The sequence below is a fragment of the Jaculus jaculus genome, chromosome 5, assembly GCF_020740685.1.
Source record: "Jaculus jaculus isolate mJacJac1 chromosome 5, mJacJac1.mat.Y.cur, whole genome shotgun sequence".
Lineage (NCBI taxonomy): Eukaryota > Metazoa > Chordata > Mammalia > Rodentia > Dipodidae > Jaculus > Jaculus jaculus.
In genome coordinates this window covers 23,559,773-23,580,260 of record NC_059106.1, presented here as the reverse complement: position 1 = coordinate 23,580,260, position 20,488 = coordinate 23,559,773, and the positions used below count along the sequence as shown (strand labels likewise).

General features: G+C 44.7%; 1 protein-coding gene across 2 annotated transcripts in view; it reads right to left on the bottom strand.

Annotated features, from left to right (window-relative positions):
* Cfap221 (cilia and flagella associated protein 221) overlaps window positions 1-20,488 on the bottom strand; it is a 99,382-nt gene that overhangs the window by 29,172 nt on the left and 49,722 nt on the right. For both annotated transcript variants that reach the window (XM_045150630.1, XM_045150631.1), the window contains exons 8-14: window positions 19,839-19,998; window positions 14,533-14,653; window positions 14,342-14,453; window positions 14,042-14,150; window positions 9,275-9,362; window positions 5,656-5,745; window positions 2,490-2,588 (exon numbers count right to left, since the gene is read on the bottom strand). In XM_045150630.1, coding sequence (XP_045006565.1) covers window positions 2,490-2,588; window positions 5,656-5,745; window positions 9,275-9,362; window positions 14,042-14,150; window positions 14,342-14,453; window positions 14,533-14,653; window positions 19,839-19,998 — 779 coding nt within the window. The remainder of the gene's footprint in view (window positions 1-2,489; window positions 2,589-5,655; window positions 5,746-9,274; window positions 9,363-14,041; window positions 14,151-14,341; window positions 14,454-14,532; window positions 14,654-19,838; window positions 19,999-20,488) is intronic.

Genomic DNA, 20,488 nt, shown 5'->3' with positions numbered 1-20,488 from the left:
GTCACAGAAGCAGGAGGTGGACTGGCGCGTGGCAGCCAGAGGGAGAAAGCAGAGAGGGTGAACATAGGCTGAGCTACCAAACTTCCAGACCCATGCCCCAGGGATCCATATCCTCCAGTGAAGCTGTGCCTCCTAAAAGTTCCACAACCATCCCCAACAGTGCCACCAGATAGGGACCAAGTCTCAAACACACAAGCCTAGGGGGGACATTGTACACTGAAACTACAGAACCATCGTTCTTTGTAAGTTGATTGTGTCAAGTATTTTAGCATAGCAACAGAAAGCTGACTAGCACACCAGCTCTTCTTTTTTTTTCATGTGTGGCATGCATGTGTGCACATGTGTATGTGACTGCACTACATGTGGAGGACAGAGGGTGACATCAAGAGTCTTCCTTGATCCCTCTCTTCATTATACACAGGTGGGATCTCTTACTGAAGACCAGAGCTCACCAATTCAGCTAGTGCAGCTAGTCCGACTACTCTTTGGATGCCCCATCTCTGCCTTCTGCATTCTGGGATCACAGGTGGCCTCCATACCCACCTAGCATTTAGGTGGGTGCTGGGGATCCAAACTTCAGACCTCATGCTTGCATAGCAAGTGCTTTACAGGCTGAGCCATCTCCCCTGCCCCACACAGCAGGTTTAAATTTTTTTTTGTTTTTTATTTATTTATTTATTTATTTATTTATTTATTTATTTATTTATTTATTTGAGAGTGAGAGCAAGAGGGAGAGAGAGGGAGAGAATGGGCGTGATAGGGCTTCCAGCCACTGCCAACGAACTCCAGATGCGTGCGCCCCCTTGTGCATCTGGCTAACGTGGGTCCTGGGGAATCGAACCTTGAACTGGGGTCCTTAGGCTTCACAGGCAAGTGCTTAACTACTAAGCCATCTCTCCAGCTCCATAGCAGGTTTTAACCACTGTTCTCGCTTGCTTGAAGTGTGACCCTGCCTTCCAGGAAGCTGCACTTGACAGAGAGACGATAAATCTGCAGGCGGCATAAGGCACTGAGCAGGCCCTTCCATGTTCAGGTTCATAACCCCTGATTTGTTTTTAATGTGTGTGTGTGTGTGTGTGTGTGTTTATGGGTATGTATGGGGGTGTGTGTGCAGTGTGGAACCCTGAAGACAATCAGGGATTGTTCTCAGGCATTAATCATCTTTTTTGAGACAGGGTCTCTCATTGGCTGGCCAGCAAGTCCCAGATCTCCCCAGTGCTGAGGTTACAGGCTCGCACCACCCTACCCAGCATTTTACATGGATTCTGGGATTTGAACTCAGGTCCTTAGTCTTAAAGCACTTCACCGACTGTGCTATCTCCACCGATTCCTAAGATTTCTTAGAAGAGAGGAAGACTATGGAATGGAGTTGGAGCATTTAGTTGGAGGGATAGAAACACAGGTCCACAGAGGGGAATGCGCATGATGGGCTTGGGAGAAGATGATGAGGGACATCATCAAGGACAGAGGTGTGGCTGTTGCCACACCAGAGGGCAGGGTCACCTCATTCCCTTTCTTTGGCATTAGACGCCCAGAGGCTTCATGTTACCCCAGCAACAGGAAGTCACTGGTGGTTGTGGGTGACCAGCATGAGAGAAAGCTACAGTAAGAGGTGGTGCCTTTGAGGGGAAAGCCAAGAGCCTGCTGTCACCTTCAAACTCCTCTGAAAGGGTCACTCCTCTCTAGAAAAAACTGTCTAAAATGTCATTGCTTTAGAGTTATAGTGTGACCTAATGATACCACTCCTAGGTATAAATACCCAAGACAGTAAAAAACATGCATCCACTGACTTGTGCAAAAATGCTTCTCGCAGTATTGCTTACAATAGCCAAGAGATGGAAATAAATGTTATTTCTCTTCATGGAGGAGCAGGCAAAGACAGTGTGGTTCAGTCAAACAACATCGTGCAGGACAGATACGTGCTGTTACGCCAAAGAACTTGAAAACGTATAAGTGCTTTCAGTTACAATAGGCTACCTGCTGCGTGATTTCATTTACATGAAATGTCCAGAAAAGGCAAATCCATAGAGACGGCAAAAAGGCTAGTAGTTGTCAGACACTAAGGAGAAAGGAGTGGGTAACGAATGCTAAATCCCCTTTTGAGGTGGTAAGAATTATGCTAAAATTAAATAGCTATGATATCACCAACTCTGTGAATATACTAAAATCCTACTCCATTGAACACTTAACAAAGGTGATGAGAATGAGTGTGCCAGGCTCTCTAGGCACTGCAAATGAACTCTAGACACATGTGCCACCTTTGCATCTGGCTTTATGTAGGTACTAGGGAACTGAACCCAGGTTGTTAGGCTTTGCAGGCAAGTGCCATAACCACTGAGCAATCTCTCCAGCCCAGCAAAAGTAATTTATTTTATTACTATGCGAATTACATTTCACATGTCATTTAAAAAAAAAAAAACCAAAAAAACTATCATTTGATTTCATTGTGTCAATAACTTAAAAAGTTACAATCTGGTGGCCAGACTTACCTTGTGTGCTGCCTGTTGGAACCGTCTTTGGGCCCTGAATCTGTTGAGCCATGTATTACTACTGAGTGGATCAAAAGTTGGATGGAATTCCTGGATTTTCTGTGAGTAAAAAGCATAAGAACATCTTTCATTACAGTACTAACTCTTGGCACAGGCATTTAAGGAAACGATTTAGACTTGGGTCCTTAGCTGAGTGGTGGCAAGTGACTGTACTACCAGTACTCAGGAGGCAAGGGATCCTGAGTTTGAGGCTAGTCTGAGATACAAAGCAAGACTCTATCTCAAAATAAGCAAACAGTGTGTGGCATTTAATCCCAAATCAAGCTACTATTCATCTGTTCTTCCATTTAGTGAGCATGTGTTAAGCACTTTTATTTTATTATTTTTTATTTTTATATTTGATAGGAGAATGGGCATGCCAGGATCTCTAACCACTGTAAACAAAGTCCAGATGCATGCACCACCTTGTGCATCTAGCTTTATGTGGATATTAGGGAGTCAAACCTGGGTCTTTTGGCTTCCTGGCAAGCACCTTCCCTGGTATGCCATCTCCCTAATGCTGTTAAGCACTTAAAATGTTTTTATTTATTTATTTGCAAGCAGAGAGAGAGAAGAGAGACAGACAGAGAGAATGGGCACAACAGGGTCTCCAGTCACTGCAAACAGACTCCAGATGCATATGCCACTTTGTGCATCTGGCTTTATGTGGGTACTGAGGAATTGAACACAGGTCATTAGGCTCTGCAGGCAAGTGCATTAAGTGCTGAGCCATCTCTTCAGCCCTGTTAAGCACTTTTAATGTACATAGCATTATAGGGAATGCTTGGGGGTCTAAAGCAGAAGACAAGGTTTCAGTTTTAATAAACACCCAGTCTAGTTTAAGATAGCCCAAGCAAACACATGTGACCAGGAGAGAAGAGTCAAGTTATTTGGAAAATAATCCCCTGGGCAGAACTGAGGGGAGTGGACTGTGAAATCCCTGGCTAGAAGGAGAATCACTTTGCGATCTTTCAAAATCAGTGCCAACACATCCTGGTGCTTGTGTTCATAGGCCAGAGAATACATGGAGAGGAAAGGGTGTCCAGATGCAGTGAGACGAGTTCCAGGCTCTCTATTCTTAGGCAGGGGAGTGGTATGATACAAATCAGCCCTCCTGGCCTATGCAATGGGATGCAGGGCAGCAGGAGTGAGGGGCAGTGGTGGGAACAAGACCTATGAGATTAGTTAAAGGACAGGGAGGTTAGACCTGGCTATGGCTCTTGTGGAAGAACTACTGGTATGACTGGTAGACGAGAAGAATAGGGGTGAAAAACATTCTGATGGGTCTGGGCAATGGCTAATTTGATAAAGAGCTATCACACAAACATGAGAGTCTGAGTTGGTTCCACACCACCCATGTAAAAAGCTTGGCATGGGGCCTGGGGAGATTGCTCAGTGGTTAAAGGTACTTGCTTACAAAGCTTGCCAGCCAGGTTCAATTCCCCAGACACTCACGTAAAGCCTAATGTAAAAAGTGATACAAATGTCTGACCGTCTACTCGCAGTAGCAATAGACCACTTGCGCATGCGCACACACAGATAAGTACATTAAATAAATAAATATTTTTTATTAAACAAAAGGTCAGCACAGCCATGCATATCTGTAAATCCAGTACTGGGGAGTATGGAGAAAGGAGGATTGCTGAGCTCCCTGGTCATTTACTCTAATAAAACTGGGTGCTCTAGGTTAAGTAAGAGACTGTCTCAGTAAAATTACGCAGGAGGAGGACATCCATGTCTTCCTCTGACCTCTGCATTGTATGTACATCTGCATGCACACATCACACACACACACACACACACACACACCAAGAAAAAGACATGGAGAGCAACTAAGGAAGACAACTGACATCAACCTCTGGTCTCCACACTCACCTGCACACACATACACTCACAATATATGAGCATGCATACACCCAAGAACCTACTCCACACACACATTCACACCAGGGAAAGAAAGGAGAGCCGCAACATATAAAGGTGTCAATTTCAAAGAAATGTTAATGACAAGTTTTGATGCTTTACTCTGAAAGCAGAAGCATGTCCAGTGCTCATGCAGGCAACCAGAAGTAAACTCAGTGGCACACACACACACACACCCCACATGACACCAAAGTAAAAGAGGAACTAGTTCAGAAGAAGGGGATCAGTGGAGGGGGTTGAGGAAAGGGGACAAAAAAAGGTAATGGGGGAGATTATAATCAAAATATATGACATATAAATGGCCAATAAAATTAAAAAAATTTTTTTAAAGTCTTTTTTTTTTCAAATTTTTTATTTATTTATTTGAGAATGACAGACACAGAGAGAAAGACAGATAGAGGGAGAGAGAGAGAGAATGGGCATGCCAGGGCTTCCAGCCTCTGCAAACGAACTCCAGACGCATGCACCCCCTTGTGCATCTGGCTAACGTGGGTCCTGGGGAACTGAGCCTTGAACCGGGGTCCTTAGGCTTCACAGGCAAGTGCTTAACCACTAAGCCATCTCTCCAGCCCCCAAATTTTTTTGCTTAGTTTTATTTATTTATTTGTGAGCGACAGGACAGAGAGAAAAAGAGGCAGGTAAATAGAAAATGGCGCGCCAGGGCCTCCAGCCACTGCAAATGAACTTCATATGCATGCGACCCCCTTGTGTATCTGGCTTATGTGTGTACTCGGGAATCGAGCTTTGAACCTGTGTCCTTAGGCTTCACAGGCAAGCCCTTAGCCGCTAAGCCATCTCTCCAGCCTGCCAATAAAATTTTTTCAAAAACAATCAGCTATAATTATTAGCTGCCTGCTGGTAAAGGAATTGCTTTTTTTAAAATAATTTTTTTAAAAAATATTGTTTTATTTATTTATTTATTTATTTATTAGATACAGAGGTACAGAGGGAGAGAGAGAACGTGTGCACCAGGACCTCTAGCCACTGCAAATGAACTCCAGATGCATGTGCTACGATGTGCATCTGGCTAACGTGGGACCTGGAGAATCAAACCTGGATCCTTAGGCTTTGCAGGCAAGCACCTTAACCGCTAAGCCATCTCTCCAGCCCTGCTAAAGGAATTTCTATGAAACTGTTTAGCACTTTAAAAATGAGCATTTAAATAACTGGCCATAATTTGATACTAAACAGAGCAGTTACTTACCTCTTCCAAGTTGCGAACAATCCTTCTATTGCTTTGTTCTGTCTTGAGTCGCTGGAATTCCTTATCCAAAACAGGATCTCCTCTGTATAGCTAGAGGTTTAAGTCATCAGATACATTAAAGCTGAAGACCAATGCATCAAACTTGGAACTGTGAACTTGCCAAACCCCAAGGAGCAACGGCCTCAACCCACCCATGGAGTTTTGCTTGGGAATAGTGGAGACACAGTAGGCTAAAGGGCTCTCTATACTTACTGTTTAGCTATGGGGAACATTTATTGAAACACAGATGCAAGCCAGTTTAAATAGAGAGTTAGGCTGGGCATGGTGGCACAGGTCTATAATCCTACCTACTTGGGAGGCTAAAGCAAAACATCAAAAGTTCAAGTTCTGGGACTGAGGCGATGGCTTAGTAGGTGAAGTGCTTGCCACACAAGCGTGAGTTTGGATCAGTACCCGCATGACAGCTGGATACAATGGCATATGCCTGCAATGCGAGCATGGAGGTCAGGGTAGTGGACATAGAGGATCCCTTGGGCTTGCTGGTTAGCTTGTCCAATGGATTAGGTGAACTCTTGGTTCGGTGAGAGACACTGTCTCCAAAAGTAAGGTGGCGAATGATTAAGGAAGACACCTGACATTGAACTCCGCACATACATGAACACATGCATGTGAACATGTGTTTGGGTACCTGTACACACACATGCACCCCGCATAAGCATACATACATGCAAGCATACATACATAGCCACACCCTCTATACACACCCATAAAAAGTTCAAGTTATACCTACACTTCATAGCAAGTTCAAGGTCAGCCTGCAACACTTAGCAAGACTGTCTCAAAATAAAAAACTTAAAAGACTCCGCAAGGGATGTATCTCAGTGGTAGAGTGCTTGCTGCCTAGCAGATGCCACCCCAGTTCTTCCATCAAAACCAAGTCTGGGGAGATGTCTCAGAGGCAAGGCAATTGCCTCACATCGATGAGTACCTGGGTTCCGCCAAGAATGTGGCTGCTCCTTTCCCCTTACGCTGTAGTCATCTATGCTCACGCACACCTGCTCTGTGTCACCGCCATCTTTTTAAAAATATATTTTATTTATTTCTTTATTTGACAGACAGAAAGAGAGAGAGAGAGAGACGGGGGGGGGGGCATGCCAGGGCCTCTGGCCACTGCAAACGAACCCCAGATGCATGCACCTCCCTTGTGCATCTGGCTTATGTGGGTCCTGGAGAATCGAACCTGGATCCCTTGGCTCTTCAGGCAAACATGCCAGCCGCTAAGCCATCTCTCCAGCCCATATCTTTTACAGAGTTTAAAAGTGCATTCCACTTGGGGAGGTAGATCAGTCTAAGTTGGGTGCCTGCCTCGCAAGCATGAGGACCTGAGTTTGACTCCCAGAACCCATGTAAAATACTGGGCATAGTGGCACGCACCTATGATCCCAGCACTGAGGAGGTGGAGGCAGGTGGATTCTTGGAGCTCACTGGACAGTTAGTCTTGTCTAAGCTCCAGGCCACTGAGAGATATCTTCACAAAAAGGTTGGTGGTCTTCTGAGGAGAGGCACGCATGTGCATATACACAGCAAGCGCTTTACCCACTGTGCCATTTCCCCAAGTCTGGAGGGAGGGTCTTTAAAGAGGTGATCAGTTAAAAATGAGGTCCTTGGAGTGTGGCCTGATCTGCTATGACTGGTGTCCCTCTAAGAACAGAATAGGACATAGGCATGTGCAGTGGAGGGCAGCCCGGGTAAGAATATATGTATATGAGCCTGGATTGCGGACTGAGAGGTGGTCAATTCTGCTGACACCTGGACATTCTCTCTAGAAGCTTCTGTTGGACCCACCTGGCCTGGGGTTCTTTGCAACAATGGCCTGAGCAGACTAAATCAATTTGTAAGACCTATCAGTTCAGTCCAAAACCCTCCACCGTGGAGCCTGGCTGAGTCCAGTTCCTCTTGCCCAGGATGCTCCGTGTTTCAGCCACCAGGGGCTTGTCTCAGGGCTCTGTATGTAATCACTGTTTCCATGCTATCCTAAGACCAGGGAGTTGCAGAGTGTCATAGTCCTGTCCCCATGCCCACAGGTGCTACCTGGGTGTCCTAGGGGGTGGTCCACTCTCCTCAGAGCCGCTTCCCCTCACTCCTCGGGTTTTGAGTCTGACTGGAGACTATGATTGGGAACTGGGATGGCTGGGATGGACCGCTTCAGGCTGCTCTTGTCTTCATGCTGTGTAGGCCATGAGACTGGTACAGCCCACACTCAGAACTACAGCTTGAGCATGGTGGTTTGAATCTGATGTCCAGCCCAAACTCATCATGTATTTTGAATGGTTGGTCCCCAGCTGGTGGCAGTTTGGAAGGTGGAGCCTTGCTGGAGGAGGTGTGTCGCTGGGAGAGGACCCTGAGGTCTATTAGCCCAGCTTTCCAGAGTTAGTTCGGCTCACTCTCTTGCTGCTGTTTTCTACAGCTGTGGCAGAGGTGACGTCCATCCTCTGCTCATGCCATGCTTTCCTCTGCCATCATGAAGCTTTCCCTTGAGACTGTAAGCCAAAATAAAAACTTGCCTGCAACCGGATGCTTCTGGTCAGGTGCTTGTCCTAGAAATGAGAAGGAAACTGAGACACCAAGTTTGATTCATGCCCTCTGTCTGAAGGTCTTTTCCCTGCTGATTCCCATTCAGGCGTGTTCTCTCTCTCTGGTTTCTGAACACCACAGAATACACAGCACAAGTCTCTTGTAGCATTGGAAGTCATCTTTGAGTGACTATAGCAGGTTACATGGTATTGGCCTTCTTCCTTCCCAACTTCATGCATTTTCTTTCTTCTAATTTGACATCTCACATATAATAGGAATTCAAAACATGTGATGAGGGGTTGGGGACATGGCTCAGTGGGTAAGAGCACTTGCTGCACAAGCCTGAGGACCCCAGTTTGGCCTCTAGCAGCCAGATGTGGGGGCTTAGGAGATGGCTCGGCAGTTAAATGTGATAGCTTGCAAAGCTTTCTGCTCTGGATTTGACTCCTTAGCTCCCATGTAAAGCCAGGTGCACAAGTGGAACATGTGCTAACTTTGTTTGCAGTGGCAAGAGAACCTAGAGCTCCCATACTTCCTCCTGCTTCCCCTCTCCAACAACAGAAGTAAAAGATACATTAAAAACAAAACAAAAGCCAGCCGGGAGTGGTGGCACATGCCTTTAATCCCAGCACTCGGGAGGCAGAGGTAAGAGGATCACTGTGAGTTCGAGGCCATCCTAAGAGTACGTAGGGAATTCCAGGTCATCCTGGACTAGAGTGAAACCTTACCTTGAAAAACCAAAACAACAACAACAAAGGCATGGCCTCACGTGCTGGGGTGGTGGAGATAGGAGGGTCACTGGGGCTCTCTGGTCAGTCAGTCTAGTTAAAAAATGGTGAGCTCCAGGTTCAGTGAGAGACTATGTCTCAGGAAAATAGGTGAAAGTGATAGAGGAGGGCACTGGATGTCCTCCTCTGGTCTGCACACCTGTGTGCATGGGGTGCACACATCTGCACACTCATACGCATCTACACATACCACACATGCTACACACAGCACAAATTTGGAGTGAAAGCGATGATAGCACATTAGCCATCATTCTGACCTTATATTTGTCGTATTCTTTTTGCCGCTCTTCAGCGAGGTCTTTTTTAAATTTAAAAGATACATGATCTTTACCAAGGTGCACCTGCCTGCAGAGAAAAAAGCCAACTTCCAGAAGCTATCGGAAAACATGATCTGGTTTGTGCCAACACCTCTTTGCTTACTCCACCCTGAGAGAGGATGCAGAACTACTCACAATAGCTGATTTATGGAACCAACCTAGGTGTATAATGAAGAGGAATGGGTAAAGAAAATGTGATATATATGATTTTTTTTCAGTTATAAAGAAGAAAAAAGTTATATTGACAGGCTATTGCCAAGGCCCTTGGTTCCCCATGAGAAAGAGAAGGTACGAGCCTATTGCTGAAGACTTCACATGCCTGAGCAGCAAAGTCACTGAGAAATCAAGGTGGTGCTGAGCAGAAAACCTTCTCCCTATAGACCACCCAACTGAAAGCTGGAAAAAGCTGCAATGTATGCAGTCTTATGGGAGACAGAAGTTATCAGCGGTGAAAACAGTGGACACTGGAAACCTCAAGTTTGGCCAGACAGGACAAATGTCTGAACAAGAGTAATAGTGGCATGTCTGCTCTAGAGGAAACTAGCTGCTCTCTAATTGGACTGAAGGCCCACTCTATGGGAGGGAATACATGCCTGGTACTGAAAACCTAATCAAAAGCCTATGGCAGGAGAAGTCATGAGCCTTAGGGGTATAAACCCTGCTCTTGTCTGGATAAATGTATATATTACGTTCACCAAATTACCCTGAAATCACTAGACTTAATGTTCATACTCATATATTAATGTTACTCTCACTTCTGGTTACAGAAGCTTCTCTTTTTTTCAGATTGTGATGACCACTGGGATGACCCAAAAGGCAACATAGTGCTGAGAAGAAGGGACAGAGGAGTGTCCAGTAGTGAAACATCTCACACCTTCCAAGGCTCAGGGTTCATTGCGGAAGAGGTGGCAGAAAGAATGTAAGAGACAAAGGAAGGGTACCACTCCTTACATACAACTGTCCAGACAGAATTTGGTCTCGATATCCAAGACCTTGCAGTGCCTAGCTCTACCCACACAAGACCCTCATAATAGGAGAAAAAGATGATGACATCAAATTAAAAGAGAGACTAATGGACAGAGGGAGAGAATATGACGGAGAGCAGAGCTATGGAGGAGAAAGTGGGGGAGGGGAGGGGAAGGGAGGGAAATACCATGGTTCGTTGTCTGTAAGCATAGAAGTTGCCAAAAGGGGGAGGTTTTACCATGGGATATTTTTTATAATTATGGAAAATGTTAATAAAAATTGTGAAAATAAAAAAATAAAAGTTGCCAATAAAAATACATATAACAAAAAGTTATATTGTTTGCAGGAAATTGGATCCAAATGGAGATAAGTAAAAAAAAGTCACTCTCAGAAAGACAATTATTGCATAGTTTTTTTCTTTTCAAATTTTTTTATTAACAACTTCCATGATTATAAAACATATTCCATGTAATGCCCTCCCTGCCCCCACTTTCCCTTTTGAAACTCCATTCTCCATAATATCCCCTCCTGCTTTCAATCAGCCTCTCTTTTATTTTGATGTCATGATATTTTCCTCCTATTATGATGGTCTTGTGTAGGTAGTGTTAGGCACTGTGAGGTCATGGATATCCTAGTTTTTAAATTAATTTATTTATTTGAGAGAGAGATATAGAAATAGGCAGGGAGAGAGAGAGAGAGAGAAAGAGAGAGAGAGAGAAAGAGAGAGAAAGAGAGAGAGAGAGAGAGAGTGAGAATTGGCACTCCAAGGCCCCCAGCCACTGCAAATGAACTCCAGATGCATGCGCCCCCTCGTGCATCTGGCTTATGTGGGACCTGGGGTGTCGAACCTGGGTCCTTTGGCTTTGCAGGCAAGTGCCTTAACTGCTAAGCCATCTCTCCAGCCCAATTATTGCATAGTTTTATCATTTGTGGGTCCTAGACTTTGCCATACATCAAATCATGTATGTGCCAAAGACATGAAATAGGAGCAAAACTGCCACAGGGGACTAAAGGGTGGGGGAGGGGAAAGGGGGGAAAGTAGCGTGCTAGGGGGACTATGCTCAAAAGACATTATATATTTGCATGAAAATGACCTTATATAACCCTGTATACCAATTTACGAAAAGGAAAAATCAAGAAGGGATGCTAAGATGCTGGAGAAAGCTGCCTCTTGGGTGAATAATTTGTCCCATGGAACAAAGCTTATCTCCTAGTGAAACATACTAAAGTATTTATGAGTTAAAAATGGAAGGCCACACATCATTAATTTTGAGATGGAGATCAAAGCTATACAGCAGTCCATCCCACACCAACAGAGATGGCTATGACTATCATAAAAAGTTAGAAAATAGGGCTGGAGAGATGACTTAATGGCTAAGGCACTTGTCTGCAAAGCCAAGGGACCTTGGTTTGATTCCCCAGTACCTACGTAAGCCAGATGCACAAGGTGGCACATGCATTTGGAGTTCATTTGCAGTGGCTGGAAGCCCTGGCGTGCCCATTCTTGCCCTCTCCCTCTCTCTCTCTTTCTGCCTCTTTCTCACTCTCAAATAAATAAATAAATAAATAAATAAATAAATAAATAAAACAGGTTAAAAAAAGTTAGAAAAGAATGGAGGGCTTGGGAGATAGCTCAGTCAATATGAAACATGTTTGCCTTGCAAGCATGAGGACCTGAGTTCCACCCCTAGAACCCATGTGAAATAACTGGCGGTGGTGGTGTGTGCTTGGAATCCCTGTGCTAGGAAGGTGGAGGCAGACAGATCTCTGAGGCTTGCTGGCTTGCCAGTCTCCCTTAGTTGGTAAGGTCCAGGTCAGCAAGAGACATGGCTCAAAACAAATATGGATGGTGCCTGAGGAACAGCACCTCCAAACATACCTGCATATACGTGCATCTGCACACATAAGAACACGGATGGATGCACACACAAAATGGAATAAATAACTGGCATTGCTACAGGTAAGGAGAAGCTGGACTACTATGTGGCTGGTGGGGATATAAAATGCTAACGCTGTCAGGCAATACGATTTGGTGGCTCCTCCAAAGGTTATAGAGTCACTATTGACAGGGCAATTCTGCTCCTAAGTATATAGCCAAAGGAACAGAAGAGATGTCACACAAAAACTTGTATATAAGTTTTCACAGCAGCATTACTCATAATGACAACCAAAAACCCCACTGAAGCCAATGGCATGTCCACTAACTGATGGGTAGATATATGGAATGTGATATATCCCTTTAATGGAATATTATTCAGCCATAATCAGGAATAAAGTAATAACACATGAAGGCAGAAGGATTAGTAGTTCAAGGCCAGCCTGGGTTGCCTGAGACCCTGCCTAACAATAAATAAAAAAAAATTTCAGGGCTGGAGAGATGGCTTAGTGGTTAAGGCACATGCCTGTGAAGCTTCAGGACCCAGGTTTGATTCTCCAGGTCCCACATAAGCCAGATGCACATGGTGCCACATGTGTCTGGAATTCGTTTACAGTGGCTAGAGACACTGGCACACCCATTCTCACACACACACTCTCTCTCTACCTCTAATAAATAAATAAAAATAAAATTCTTAAAAACTAAATTTTCAGTTGGAGTAGTTTTCATTTAAATGAGGCCAGACCATGACCACAAACATCAGTAAAAACAGAAGGAGGGTTGGAGAAATGTAGCGGTTAAGGTCCTTGCCTGCAAAGCCAAAGGACCCAGGTTCGATTCCTCAGGACCCACGTAAGCCAGATGCACAAGAGGGCAAACACATCTGGAGTTTGTTTGCAGCGGCTGAAGCCCCTGGCATGCCCATTCTCTCTCTCTCCCTCCCAATCTCTTTCTCTCTCAAATAAAGAAAAAAAAAAATTTGGACAAAAACAGAAGAAATTTCTGTCAGAAACAAAAGCCACAGTTGTAGGACCGCAGCGCCGTACCTGCCCCTGGGGAAAAGCCTTTCCCGTCACGGCCTGTCTGTGTGTCTGGGGCTGTGCAGGCAGAAACGGGTCAGAAAGCTGTTCATCACAATGGCACCTCGCAGGAGTTTCTTTTTTAGTTTAATCCAAGAGTTTCTAAAGACCAGGCACAGTGACATGTTAGTGTAGTCCCAGTTACTGTGGCGTTTGTGGCAGGAGGATTGCTTGAGCCCAGCAGGAGTTCAGGGTCAGCCTGAGCACCGCAGTGAGGTCTAGTGTCACAAATGAAACAAACAAAAGCCAGCACAAGAAAACCAGTTTCCCCTAGCTGACTCCATACGTGTGGCTAGGTCTGATATGATCTGGTTTGAGCGAACACACACAGAAAGATTCAACAGGAATGTTCCTATCTGAATTGTAATCACCAGGACTCAACCCCCAACTGCTGTGCTCTCCAGAAGGTTCCAGGGGCACAAGGCACAGGGGCTCATTGTGAGGTGAAGGGTGAGACGTGGAATGTCTAAGTTACCTCAGTTCTGTTTGGGGACTGGGGACGGAGAGTTGATGTTAGCAGTAGCCAGCAGGGAGGGAAGACCATGCCTCTCTCATAATTCACTGTGACTTAGCCCTGTCTGGTTAGGGTTTGGAAGCGACAAAATTTTGTCACATTGTTATTCCTAACAGGCACTCATTCAAAAATAGACCAGAAGAGGAGGAAGAATAATCAAATTCTCCAGAGGACATAAAAATGATTGCATTTCACTGTGTCTCATGCATAAAAGGCCATCCCTTGAAAACAACCCTACTGTCACTTGATACAAATAATGGCTCAATATTTACCACTTAAGATGATTTTGGCTCTCTTCAATAGTGTCCTGTCTGACTTTTTGTTCAAACAGCGCCTCCTTCATCTGTCTTGTTTTTGAAATCTCATCGCCTTGGTCCAAGACTAGAGGCAGGAGCAGACAACAATTATGCCAGTAATCAAATCAGTTATTTGCCAAGAGGAAAATAAGTCTGTAGTGGTGAAGCATAATAGCAACCTAACTGGGTTTGGCTGTTGATGGAGAGCTCGTGTGACAAAGAGTTATTCTTCCTTGCTCAGCCCAGGGGCTGAATTATGGCAGACCAATAGGTTACCTTGTCTTAATTCTTTAATCTTCAGTTTTCCTGGTTCTTGGTTTAGAACAGTTGCCACAGCAAATGGATTAGACAAGTTGACTGGAAACCGCAGGTTCTGGTATTCAATTTCCTGAGGACCAAATCAGTAGGGAAATCAGTCCCGTGACGGTCCTGTCGCTCCTTCCACCGCACCGTGGTCCCCTCCTCACCTTCAACTCCTGAGGCTTTGTTTCGGCTGGAGGCTTGTTAAAATGCACGAGTGGTAATGTGCTCTCTAGAGAAGTTTTGACTTTCTTAGCATGAGCATTTAATCTTTTAAACTCTTCTAATCTATATTTGAAGATAGATATTAAATTAGTATACAAGTCAATAGCTCGAGGGCTTTATTTTCTGCTGTGCATATGCGTGTGTGAGGGCAGGTCCCTGCAGGCCGTGGCGGGCCTGGGGGGTACGAGGACAACGTGGGCTGTAGATCTCTGCCTTCTACCTTGTTAGAGGCAGAGGCTCTCGTTCACCACGGCGTTTGCTAGATTTGCCGGCCTGTGAGCTCCAGGGAGATTCTCTCCACCTCCCTTCTCACCAGAGGTGTGTTGAGACACATTCATGAGCTCTAGACTCAGGGAAAGACCCTGTTTCAAAATATAATTGGGCCTGTCATGGTAGCACACACCTTTTAATCCCAGCACTTGGGGGGCAGAGGTAGGAGGATCACTGAGGAGTTTGAGGCCATCCTGAGACTACATAAGGAATTCAGGTCAGCCTGGGCTTGAAAACCAAAATAATAATAATAATAATAATAATAATAATAATAATAATAATAATAACAACTGAACAAGACATCCAATGTCAACCTCTGCTCAGACATACATACACACCTGCACACACCTACACAATACATAAGCCCAAATGAGGTGCTCCCCCCTCCCCCCTGCCCACTGTTAAGAGCCAGATTAACATTTGGCATCCTATTTGAGGCAGAAAACTGCTGCTGGAGCTGGGCGTGCTGGTGTACGCGTTTAATGCCAGCACTCGGGAGGCAGAGGTAGGTGGATTGCGTGAGTTTGAGGCCACCCTGAGACAAAATTCCAGGTCAGCCTGTGGTAGAGTGAGACCCTATATCGGAAAAACAAACAAACAAACAAAGCTGCTGCTGGCCACTGCTCTGTAGAGACAGGGCAGGTATATGGATTATTTGCTGCGAGAACTATGCTATAATGGAAAATGTTAGTTACAAACATTTCTTTAAAAAAGAATGTGTGCGCCCTTGTTCTCCATGAAGAACACTTGTTTTCCATGACATTCCAGAAAGGAGGCAAGGACAGCCTAACATATGCAAGAAGTCATCAAGTACTTGCTTGGCACCTGGTTGCCTGGTATGATCCGTGACAGTTATCTCAAATTAACAGTCAGTGATAGCAAGGCATCCAGGAGGTCCACAGGAGGGGAGACTCTGTCTCTTGCTGAGTCACACACTGACTAACATGCTGAGATGTGCAAGGATGAGGGCTTAGCTAGAGGGAGAGCTTTGATGTCAGCCCTGCTACAAATACTGGGAACAAAAACCCTTTCAGGGTATCAAAACAGCCTGGAATGATGACTCACACATGTGACTCCACACTTGAGAAACTGAGGCAGGAGGATTTCTGTGAGTTTGAGGCCAACCTGAGTTATAGGGTCTCTCTCTCTCTCTCTCTCACACACACACACGAGCTTCAGTTGCAGGACACTGAGCAATCATGCAAGAACTGAGCTGGAAGCTTCCACCCTGCTGACTAGATGTCCCAGTGCTGGTAGAGCCATGCAGGCAGCTGGGGAGAAAGGTCATCAGCTGTCCTACCCAGCAGTGGACCTTGCAAGCTACACAACCAACCAACTAGCCAGGCAAGATGTGCCCACTGGCACAATAGTGGCCTGGCTGCGATAGGGATAACCCACTGCTTTCTGATTGGATTTGAGGTCTGCTTAGTGGGAGAGAATTCATACCTGGTACTGAAGACCTAGTCAAAAGCCCTTGGCTAGAAAGATCATAGGCCCTAGTCTGGTTAAATGGATATGTTGTGCCCATCAAATTACCTCTAAGTATTTATGTTTGTGCCCATAGCTCAGTATTCCTCAGCTTTCATCAGAGAAGCTTGTTTTTGCAGTGGGCAGCAAGCACTGAAGAGACTCAAACTCACTGAAGTGCTTAGAATCATTGACTGCTGAGTGCTCATCTCTAAATGGGACACATCTATACTTTGCCCTCCAAGGCTCAAAGAACCCTGAAGACCAGCGGGCACAAAGAATTGAAGAGCCAGATGATGCAAAGGAATTCTTTAGAATACTGTCTTCCGGGCATGAACTGACCATTGCATTCATGATTTTGCAGTAATTGTTACCTGCACAATATTGGTCAAGGAGAAGGGGATAGACATCATAGTAGAAGAGGGACTCGTTGGAAAGAAGTAGGGGCTCAGTGGAAGGAGTATGGGGGAACAAGAGAAGATAATGGGGGGAGTCATGATCAAAATAAATTATGTACATGTGTGCGAATTGTCAGCCAAAAAGTAAAGTGTGTAGAAAAGAAACCTAAAATTGAAACAAAGAATGCTAGTCTCCCACAGAATTCCAGTTGCTTGTGTTAGTAATGGAAGTTCACGAGTGTGATAAAGGGTTACACATGGAGTGTGGCAAGGCAGATTTAGGGCCACATTTGGGACAGGAGCAAGTCTAACACACATGGTATGCTGAGACAAAGACTTCGTCTACAAAGACTTGAAAGCTCTCTCCCTCCCTCTCTCTCTGTCTCTTTCTCTTTCATTCTATCTCTCTCCCTCTGTCTCGGTTTCCCCCTTTCAACACTGAAACTTAAATCTGTGTTTCGTTTTTCTCATGTGTTGTGTATGTGGTATGTATGCACTGGAGGTGTCTCTCAGGGGTAGAACTTAGAATGTAGCTTCAGTGTCCAGCAACAAAAAATGTATTTAATTTAAAAAAGCAAGAAAATTGGGGGGATGTGGTTGGGGTACAGCACATGACATGCGGTGTCAGAGGCACATTTTGTTTGCCTAGTTATCTGACACCAGAAGAAATAGCACTGCTTTAAAAATTTTATATCCATTTCATTTCATTTGCTTATTGCCTGAGTAATTTTATTTTATTGACTATGATTCTCTGAAGGATTTGAGTTCAACAGGCCAAACTAATATCCTGCAGTTCACTTAGGTTGTTTTGAAATTTTAGGAAGACAATTGTGACTATAAATATACCACAAATCATAGTTTTAGGTCATGTTTTAGCAGGGGCTTATTTTCCCATTTTAACAAACTTAATAATGATGTTACCATGTGATGTTTGTGACAGGAAGAGAAGGCAAACCAAGAGATTTCTTTGCCATTTTCAAAATAATTTTCAGGATCTCCCAAGATTGGTATTGCTACTGTGGCAGTCTTTCCTTTAGGATTTTATAAAAATCCTGCACAGAAGGAAAAAATATTTTAGCCTGAAGTACTGAGATGTAAAATTGCATTCTCCTATACAAAGAGAAATGGGGGTTGAGAAATATTTCCTGGGAAAATTCAATTGCACTTCACATTTCTGTCTATGTCTTGTGTGACGTCACTTGCTGTACAGGACTTATTTTGACATTTTGAGGATATGAGCCATTTTACTCAGAGCTTTGCAGCCGACACTTCACAAAGCAGGCATTCAATGACCTGTGGTTCTATGAAAACCTTAAAAAATCATTATATTGGGCTGGAGAGGTGGCTTAGTGGTTAAGGTGCTTGCCTGCACAGCCAAAGGACCCAGGTTTGATTCCTCAAGATCCACATAAGACAGATGCACAAGGTGGTGCATGCATCTGGAGTTCGTTTGCAGCAGCCGGAGGCTCCGGCATGGCCATTCTCTCTGTCTCTGTCTATCTCAAATAGGTAAATAAAAGATCATTATGTTGGGCTGGGGAGATGGCTCAGTGAATAAAGACACTTGTCATTAAAGCAGGAGTATCTGAGGTTAGATCCCCAGAGCCTGCCAGATGCTGTGGCAGGTGCCTGTAATCCCAGTCAACTGATGACAAGAATAGAGGTGGAGACAGGAGAATCTTCCAGAAGCTCACATTCTGGCTATCCTGGCTACACAGTAGTGAAAAAACAAATGATTGTTCCTCACACAAACACAGTGGAAAGTGAGGATGACATTGAGGCTCTAATCTCCACACATGTGCTGTGGTGCATGCGTGTGCACACACATACACCCATACACACCAGACAACAGAGAGCCTTTTAAATTCATGTGTATGGATGTGTGTGTGTGTGTGTGTATGGGTGTGTGTGTGTATGTGTGTGCGTATGTGTGTGTATATGTGTGTGTGTGTGTATATGGGTGTGTGTGTGCGCGTGTGTATGAATGTGTGTTTATGGGTGTGTGTGTGTAGGTCTGAGCACAAGCTTGAGTGTTGACCCTCTCAGGCACCCTCCACCTTTTCTTGAGACAGGGCTTCTCACTGGCCTGGCATTTGTCAAGTGGGTTAGGCTGGTGGAGCAGAGAGGCTTGGCCCTCCAGAGGTGGGATTATAAGCACGCACCATCCCTTTTCACTTGGATTCTGAGGACAGAGTTGAGAGCAGCCTGCTTGTGAGGTAAGTACTTTACCAAGTACACAATCTGTTTAGCCCCATGATCCAAACTTTTCACAGGCAGCAGCAGTTGCACAGGGCCACCATGCAAACAGCTCAGTTGTACTCACCGGAGATAGCATTTCTCAAAAGTCCCCCTTTTTCATTACTTTTCTTTTTTAAAAAATATTTAATTTATTTATTTATGAGAGAGAGAGAGAGAAAAGAAGCAGCAGCAGCAGCAGCAGCAGAGAGAGAATGGGTGTACCAGGGCCTCCAGCCACTGTAAACGAACTCCAGATGCATGTGCCACCTTGTCCATCTGGCTTACATGGGTCCTGGGGCATTACAGGGCCCTTTAGCTTTGCAGGCAAATGCCTTAACTGCTAAGCCATTTCCCCAGCCCCTACTTTCCTTTTTGATAGAAGCAATTCTGCTAATAGGTATGTATAGGCATTGTCATTCCTTAAAATAAGTTGTTGTTGGGCTGGAGAGATGGCTTAGCAGTTAAGGCACTTGCCTGCAAAACCAAAGGACCCAGGTTCCATTCCCCAGGACCCACGTGAGCCAGATGCACAAGGTGGAACATGTGTCTGGAGTTTGTTTCCAGCAGCTAGAGACCCTGGCATGCCCATTCTCTTTCTCTCTCTCTTTATCTGTCTTCTTCAAATGAATTAATAAAAATAAAAAATAAGTTGTTGGTGGTTGTGGTATGTGTGTGTCTACACCCAGATATAGTAAAGAGACTCTGGCTCAAAATAAGATGCTCCACTCCTCTGCAGATGAGTGACCCTGTCTGCTGGTGAGCATATGGGGCACAGCCAGGGGATTTACATTTGCATGCAACACACGCGCGCACGCACACACACACACACAAATGGAATATTAAAAAAAGGCAGAAACACTACAAAGAAGCCATACGGTAAGGCCATGTTGGGGTAGCATGTTCCTGTGAAGACACATTTGTATGGCTGAGAGTTGAACTGTGAGATCCACAATTGCATTTTCATTTGCGCCATCCCATACTGAAAGGGTGTGAACTTGACGGTCACTTTCATCTTCCTGTTAGCTGGAATTACTCCTGAGAGGAAAGCAAAGAGAAACTGTGACCCTCGTGTCTTCTGTTCTTCCTAGTGTAAGCACAAGTATTGAGTTCTTCTGTCCGCTCTATTTAATCTCTTCATTAAATGCACATGAGTCAACTTCTGAGCGTTTACATAGACCTTATTTATCAATGACTACATTAATCCAGCATAACAATTATCTGATTGTGTCAGTTATATAAATATGAACATATCCATCTGCATTAGTGGCTTAAACACAAATTCCCAGAACTTTAATCCTCAAATAAATCACCAGAAGTCAGTGTTAATGGTATACACAACAAGGCCAAGCTAGGAACACACATATATTTTTGGTCCAGATAATTCAGTGTTCTGTGTTTCTGTATAACTTGACTTTTCCCTCTTAAATCATTTTGCTTTGGTGTTGGGGCTGCAGCCCAGGGCCTGGTGATGCTGGGCAAATCCTCTACCACTGAGCTTCTTCCCCAGCCTGTTCTTTCAAATCTG